Genomic DNA, 8,639 nt, shown 5'->3' with positions numbered 1-8,639 from the left:
CACACATCTGGTCGGTCTTACAGAACAGCTCCAGCAGTTTATCGTGCTTCGTACACATCCTGCCTTCCAGGTTCTCCACAGGGTCGATCAGCTGATGTCTTTTCAGGCGTGAAGCTGTCAGATGAGGCTCCAGGTGAGTCTCACAGTAGGAGGCCAGACACACCAGGCAGGACTTCAGGGCCTTCACTTTGGTTCCAGTGCAGACGTCACAGGGAACTTCTCCTGGTTTGGCAGCTTGTTGCTCTGAGCTGCTGCTGCTGGCTTTCTGTTGAGCTGACTGTCTGAACTGAGCAGCCATCTCAGAGATGAAAGTGTTGACCTGCAGCTCAGGTTTTGAGTAGAAAATCTGTTTACAGTTGGGACACTGATACGGGACATTAATATTCCAGTGTTGAGTGATGCAGGTTTTACAGAAGTTGTGTCCACATGGTGTGCTGACTGGATCAGTGAACACATCCAGACAGATGGAGCACAGAAACTGATCTTCAGTCAGCAGACAGCTGGCAGCAGACATATCCACACTCTGAGGACAACAAGTGAGAAAAAACATGTAACCAGGTTGAGAACTATGGGGGAGCTTAGCTCCCCTAAAGAGGAAATCAGCTCCTCTAAAAGCATGATTTGTGATATTTTGGAGGGTCCCTAAAATATTGACAGCATGCTTTATTGGCATTAATTTCTATATCTCTCTATCATCACGGATCCATGCTAAATTCAGGAGCATCAGACTTCATTCAGCCAGAGAGAAGCATCACCGACCGTCAGCAGCGGGCCTGTCCGCTCCACTCCGGCTCCGGTACTACAGGTTGTGGCGCTAGTACGGCCGACGTGCTGTCAACGGTTCGTGATAGTGAGCTCCCCCGAAAGCCGTGATATAGTTCGCACACTGCATGTAACTACATATATTTTTATAATTATTTGTTCAAACATCAAACAAAGATTAGTGGAATATTGGGAGAGCCATCCTGAGTTCCGTTATATTGAACTGAATCTGGGAAAAATTTTGTAAGAAAATAAAGAAACAGAATTTTGAGGTGTGGCTGTCAATGTATTTGTGTCAGCGTCTGAGTTACTGAGAGAGGTCATTACTGAGTCAGGTCCTGGACTATGCTGCGAGTGAATTGGGAGCTAAGGTATGCAGTTCAGCAGCAGTATTTCTACGAGATCAACAAGTTCAGAAAATAAGTGATGTGATAACGTGGACATCTTCATTCCAAAACATTTACTTTAGCTGCCTGGGGAAAATCACTCTTCTCTAAATATTAATCAAAATTAATGATATCAAAATGTTCAGCCTAAATCTAAGTATTAATATATTAGCAAGCATTAAACTACACATGTTTATGAGAAATGAAAAGGAAAATTAAGACAAATCAAAGTCACAAAACATACTGAAGTTACTACAACAGGTGAAGAGAGAGAGAGAGAGAGAGAGAGAGAGAGAGAGCAGCAGGTGGATGTGTTGTTTGTGTGGATGTTAATATTGTTGTAAATGCTGCCAATCTCTCACTTACTACAGGTTCACACCTAAAAGTCCTGAATCAAACCAAAGCCAGGATCAGGGGCGAAATGGCCATCGAGAGTTTTCCCGGTGTGCCGCTGGATAACTGGGCCAATAAACCACATAGTTTTAAACTGCAGTTGAAACTGTGCCATAATGTGTGGTTACTGGTCCAGACAGGGGTGGGGCGGGGCTGTTTTTATATGATTGGCTAGTCAATCACAAACTCCACAACAGAACAGAACAGTTGGCAACCTGTTATGGCAACTTATATCTTATAACATTATTGTATGATTCTTACTGTTTAATAGATGCATCAAGATCATTATGACTTCACCGCGGTCACCGTGAGTTCAGTTGTTTTCCACTTCTGCATTTCTATTTTGCAAGACATCAGCAACTGAACCACCTGTTTTTTCCCTGACCTTGTGTTGTGAGCGAAGGAGGGATTGGGAACGCTTAGGCACCCTTTAGGCGCTTTTTCGATCAAAAGTACCCGGGTCTTTTCAGTCCCCAGATCTTTTTTAAGGAACTAAAAGGTTCCTTCAGCCCACTGTTGTTGTGTTTCCATCCCGAAGGTTTGGAAGGTTATGAAAACAGGAACGTGATTTTAACGAGCTTTAGCTGGTTTTGAAGAGGAGGAGACCGACTTCAGCTCTGTGTTGAAACTTCCTGACTGATGAAAACTTAAAAACAACAACTCTGGACCCAGCAGTAACTCCATCAGCTGTTCGCTGTAAACACACCCAGGCAGGCTGCTATTTACATTTAATGCCGACGATTGATCTCAGGCCTCTAGCCTCTACTCGCCCAATCTGAAATTCACTGCAAGGCAAGCCCCGCCCCTCCAAAGTACCCGGTACTTTCGGAAAGTACTACCCCCCGAGCAGGGTCTTTTTAGGGGGTAAAATGAAGACCCCAGAACTACATTTAGAGCCTGGTCCCTCTGGTGGGAACGCAGTGAGTTCCTCCAAAGGTTCCTAGTTCCGGGGTAAAGTTCCTTTGGTCGAAACGCAGCTTGAGAGAGATGAGGGAGAAGAGAAGCTTGGCTGCATTTCAAGCAGCAGTTTGCTGAATGTAGCTCTTCAATTTCACTTTTCGTGAACCGACCAATCACAGCCTAGATCGGGCAGGACATTTAAAAATATTGAAAGATAGCTGTCATTTACACTGAGGACACATGTCAGAATCAGATTAGGTATGTTTGACTTCATGTGGCGCTGCGCAGCGCTGGCTTAAAGTAATGCATAATGGACTTAACATAAGGCATGCTGGTTAACGTCACCATGTTACATGACATTTAAACCCCGCGGGAGCAAGGCGGATGCAGGTTCCGAGTCCGGCAGCCCCAGTTGCTTTTCTCCGGCTGCACAAAGTTGGAACCACACTATTGCCTGGTCTCGCGGCATTTTTGCAAATGCCCCAGTTGCTTTTCTCTGCCGCGAGACCAGGCAATAGTGTGGATCAGTCATTGATCTCAGCTCACAGCAAGCTGCTACAGGTAGAAGGTGTCCGACTTGACGGTGCCGTTTTATTCCCCGCCCCTGCAGCTACCTGCAGCTCATGTTAAATCATCAAGTCGGTGAAAGTCAGCCGCCGTCATCTCGCACGCACCTAATGTCTCCATCGCTTTTTGAAAGCTTATGTTAAAAATGTTCTGAAAAACAACTTGCAACGAGAAATGTTAAATACCAAATGAAACAATGCACAATAAGAAAACATGCAATGCAACTGAAATATAGAAGAAAGAAATGCATGATCCGAAAGCTGATTACTGCATTATATTCCATTATATTTTTATATTTTGAATTGTCTCCATCCACCTAAATTTTGTTTTCCTTCATATAAATAAAGACATTTCCACCATTAATTGATGCAGAAAATGTCTCCAAAGTGCAGGAAATTAAGCGTTTATAATGTAATGCTCAAAGTCGTCACACCCCTAATCTGAGCCCTTATAGCTTCACAACTTCACAACACAAAGTGACGCAATCACCAAACTTTTCAAATGTTGAAGTTGTTTTTATAATATGTTATAATATTTAGGCTTACTAGTTTCACCTTGAGGATGAGGATGGGGGGTAACCTGCTTCTACTAGCACCATGAGTCTCTATTCTATATAGCCTACACTGATGATATGCTGATGACCCAGGACCCCTACCTGACAGTCTGTTTTTGGTTTTTGGATTTTACAAATTTAGTCAATTTGTTTTTCGTTTTAAACAAAGATGGAAGTAATGTGCAGGATAGCAATTAAATATTTTAGTTATTATTTTTTTTGTTTCACATTTATTCATACTTGTTATGTGGAAGCTCAACAAGCAGAGGTCAGTCCACCCCCTACGGAGGCGCCCAGAGGTGCGTACTTGTGTTTATATCACAGAGTATGCTAACACTGCTACCACAGGAAGCTAATCACTGAGTTTGAATTCATAGGGTGAAGAACTTCATCTGCCTTCCAGATACTCTTTCAATGGCACTATCACTATTAAAAATTATCTCAGCTTCCTCCCCCCAGCCATTGGAGATTATGGAGCTTTGGACTGTGTCCAAAAAACGTCTGCGTCTTTTTTTGCTTAGGAAGGTTCCTAACTGAGTGAAGTGACCCGGAAGTATTTCATTGGCAGCCATGATAAGAGCTGTTCGAATTCTCTAAAAGCCAAGGAAAGGAGCCTGAATGCTTCCTCTCATAGGGTAGACCGGACCATCCTTTATGAAAGTAAAGGAGAGAATGCCGTCCCACAATTCTTTGTGGCGGCAGCATTTAAAGTGAAGCACGTTCTCTCCGGACCACATTTAGCAAAATCCTTGCAACACAGACGCATATTATGATACTTGAAGAAGACTTTGCTGAATCTGATACTGTTTCAACAATGTTTTATGTTTCGGATTGTTGAAATAAGCTATAAATTGTTTTCTACAGTAATAAAATAGAGAAATCACCGTCCATGACGGATAAAGGATGTTGGTCACCATGTAAGTTACCACTGGCTATTAAGCCTTTTCTCTCTTATGCCATAACTTGCTAATATGCATATGTCTTGAACTGAGACCCATGCAAGCTGTGTTACTAGTCTTGTAACATGATCAAAGTGAGGACAATGTTGCAGCATTTAGGTTCACATTATCTATTTCCAGCCAGGGCTGGACTGGTAATCTGGCATAGCGGGCCCAGTAATGTAGCCTAAATTATCATATAGCTGTTTTTTGAAAACGGGCCAACGATCGGCCCATAGCGCACGGACAGCGGCCCATTAGATAATTTTCTATACACTGAAAATTCTAGACACTGAGTCGGCCTAATCACATCTCTTACTATCCCCCACCCTCTCTGCTCTCTGTTTCTTGTGTTGAGGCCCCCCCCAAAAAAACAGTTGCCGCCAAATGCGCGAAAACAACCGATATGTTTGCTTCCGGGGCTGCAGTAGCTTCAACATCAGCTGCAGTACGCTGCATAGAGCAGGCACAGGCACCTGAAGGAGTAAACGAGAGCTGTGGCCCCTGCCAGTGAGTGACAAAGTGACAGGGCCGAGGGCGAGAAAGCAGGAGGAGAGTGGAGGTGAAGCGGTAAGCATGGAGTGGCTCAACCTGTAGGGGGGGGCAGAGAGGGAGGGTCATTTACACTGGGGACGCTGGGGACATTTAGCCACCACTTTTTGAAAGCATTAGTTAAAAATGTTCTGAAAAATAGCTTTCAGCATGAAACGTTAATTAACAAATAAAAATGCTGCAAAACAATGTAACTATAGAAGGAAACTGTGTTGTCCAAAAAACGTAACTTAAGTAACAATAAGCTCCTGATTACTGCATTATATTATATTATATTTTTATATTCTGAATTGTCACCTGCCACCTGAATTTTGTTCTTGCCTAGTGCAGAAAGTGTCTCCAGAATGCAGGAAATTAAGTGTCTAATTCTCCAAATCAACTGTTTCATCAATACATTTGTTTTGTAAATAGTCGGCCTATTGAAATATATTATTGTCTTGTTGTCATGGCCCCAATCTTATTCAATGTTACGTCTCATTTGCTAAGTGTAAGCGTCACAACCCTAATCAGAGCCCTTAAATTTTGCAAAAAAAAGGAGAAATAAGAATGGTTTTTGCAGCAAAGCATTATTTCGAGTTACATTGAGAGGTTTTACTGTGAAAATTTCTGAATGACATTAAAAAGAGGTTATGAAAACAAAGTAATGGATATTATATCGCATTTCTGTCAATAGATCCTAAGAAATATTACATACTGGACCTTTAACTAATTCAGTGTTGGCCTTGTTATCAAACTGAAACCATGTGTTAATCTTTAGTTGTTTCAGTGCTATTAAGTAGCTAATTACCTGTAACAATGGTGGCCAAATAGAAACGTGCTGCTGAAACAAAAAGGCCTCAAAATATGGCACTACTTTCTCAGGGAACAACCAGTAGACAAAACACATTCTTTTCTTGTTTGTTTTACTAAAGTGGACTGTGGCAAAACACCCCTAACCCCCATGTTCCACAAAACAAGCAACATGCAGCATTGCATCAATCTGTCCACACGCAATGTGCTAATGTCGCAAGATATCTATAGTGGTGAAAAGCAATGACAAAAAAACAGAACCACAGTGACTGTGCAAACCTCATTTTGAAAACACATTGCAGCAGCCAACTCATATGCAACCCAACAAAGGAACATGAACGTAAACTCAAACCAGTTACTTATCACATATTACATTCAGGCTTTCAGAAAACGATGCAGTGACAAAGTACTGAGCAGATTTCTCCCTTTTACTCAACTTAGGTCTCATATTCCCTCAAATACAGATAATGCAAAGTATAAGAATACAACATTAGACTTAATGGTTCTATCACTAAAACTCTCTCAGCTTCCACAATCTGCTGTTACCCCTTCTGTGTCATTACAAAACTCTTCCAAAACAAAGTAGCAAGGCTGGCCCCAGTCACCAACCATCACTCTCTCTTCAAATGAAGAGACACCTGCACTGTCTTTACAAAGACTGTCTTACACTTTTAAGACTTGATGCTTTCAACTTTAAAATAAAATAATTGCTGTTAAAGCATTTAAATACCTAATTTTATATTCTTATTTTGTGCATTGGCTGTATTGTTTAAAGTAATTATGTAGTAAAGTAATGAGCTTCCACATAGCAAGTATTGATATATTTATTTGTTTGTAATTATTGCAATTGCCAAGTATTTAAATGTCTAATGTTTTACTGTTATACTTTGCACTAGCTGTATTTGGGGGAATATGAGACATAACTTATGTGTGTTGCTTGTTTGGACATGCATGATACTGTATATTAAGAGAACACAATCGTGCTTGGACACTGCTGATTTGTATTCATCAGATGTGAGAAAATGTCATTAAAGGTTGCTGTGGATATTCTGTGACGTGGCAGAGGGAATCTGCAAAAGGTATTTCTTCTGAGGTGAGGTGGCTTAATGTCCACATAGAGCTTGGTGTCCATCTGACTGATGAAACTCTGGAAAAGACTGAATAATGTGCTCAAACTTTCTCGTTCTGTTTAGGGGAGTTTGGCAACAGTCCCCCTTTTGTATTCTTTTTTTAAGTTGTACTTTTACTTGAGTAAAGATTTTCAGTACTCTACCACCACTGGCCGGCGGCCCCAGTCCTAGTGCTGACATGAGTGAACATGAGACAGAGAGCAGAGAAGAGGGCAATAGCAGAACAGAGTCTACGCCAGCACAGTGCAAAGCCGCAGTGACATGGTAAGATTGATGATGATGATAAATGGCTTATTTATTTATTTTATTCAAGGGCTCAGCTGAGGTGATTACTTGAGGAGAGCTAGATAGGTGTTGACAACCACTGATCAAGTTCCACTTAATGAACACAAACTAAGACAAATTGTTGGGGGTACTGTAATCAGATAATGTGTTCATTAATAACAGCCTAATTGCTCCATTTTTATGCCTAATAATACTTTTTCAGTTATATAGATGCCTATATTTAATTCGCACTAATCTGATGTCTTAAATATTGCAGTGATAACATCCCAAACCCTGTTGTTAATATCATAATTTTAATTTGTAAAATCATAAAATAATTAACAATAATGATTAACAAAATAAACAAATATGACATCATATCTTTTATCTGGTAAAACAGATGTAAAACAGTCAGATTCTGGTTTGAACTGAACTTCAACCAAATTACTGAGTCAGAGCATTTTGGCTTTGTAGGGCCGTGTACTCACCAGGGTTTGGCAGAGATTCTGCTGTTTTGTTGAGAAAAACCTGATGGATTCAGTTGAAAGTTTCTTTAGAGAGAAACTGAGAGACTTGTCTCGACTGCAGCTCTGCTGTCACTCAGACACACTTTCACTTTCATTTGAGGAAATGTGACGTTGCAGCTCTCCTCTTTCACTGTTGCTCCTCCCTTCGTTTTCTGTCGTTAGATTCGGGAACTTTGTCTTCTTTTGTTAAAATAAAACTGGTTTATATTCCTTCAAATCTGATAAATTTTGGTATCGGCACCAAAACTCAAGTATAATATCGGAACTATTATCAAAAATGTTGAAACAATGTTCCTCAGCAGTGAGTGGTCTGTTTTCCTTAATGGCAGTGAACATAACGCCACGGTGAAGTGCAGCAGGATGAAATCCCAGAAGGTGCAGCGGCGGCCGGAGTCGTGCCACTCCTACCACCCAAAGGTCAGTGGTGAGTTCTCCGACTGTCAGCAGACATTCAGACAACAATATGAACTGATGAACACATGATGAAGTGAACTGTTAATGATTTTGGACTCTGAAGCAGCGAACGACGGCTTCAGAGTGAAAAGTTAAAACAGTGACAGCAGCCAGTTGCAGCAGCTGATCACACTCATCCTCCTGCAGGTTTATGCGTCACTAAATGAACACATTCCTCCAACCAGCTGCTCCTTTGTAGAAATGTGTTCACTAAATATTTACAGGCAGTAACCAGCGATGGAAGAAGGATTCAACTCATATACTGAAGTAAAAGTAGCAGTACCACAGTATAAAAATACTCCATTACAAGTAAAAGTCCTGCGTCCAAGTAAAAGTACACAGAATGTATTTAAAGTATCAAAAGTAAAAGTACTGATGCAGAGTGGCTACTGTCAGTGTTTTATTATTATAGTATTGATCATTAT

The 8,639-nt window shown here is 41.1% G+C and overlaps 1 protein-coding gene across 1 annotated transcript in view; it reads right to left on the bottom strand.

The window, feature by feature from the left end:
• LOC123961527 (E3 ubiquitin-protein ligase TRIM21-like) overlaps positions 1-8,639 on the bottom strand; it is a 10,084-nt gene that overhangs the window by 1,328 nt on the left and 117 nt on the right. Inside the window, exon 2 of the mRNA XM_046036997.1 lies at positions 64-523. Within this exon, the coding sequence (XP_045892953.1) occupies positions 64-514 (451 nt within the window). The 5' untranslated portion in view covers positions 515-523. The remainder of the gene's footprint in view (positions 1-63; positions 524-8,639) is intronic.

Source organism: Micropterus dolomieu, linkage group LG22 (assembly GCF_021292245.1).
Source record: "Micropterus dolomieu isolate WLL.071019.BEF.003 ecotype Adirondacks linkage group LG22, ASM2129224v1, whole genome shotgun sequence".
Lineage (NCBI taxonomy): Eukaryota > Metazoa > Chordata > Actinopteri > Centrarchiformes > Centrarchidae > Micropterus > Micropterus dolomieu.
Note: the sequence above shows the minus strand (reverse complement) of the source record. Positions and strands in the feature narration are given on the sequence as shown.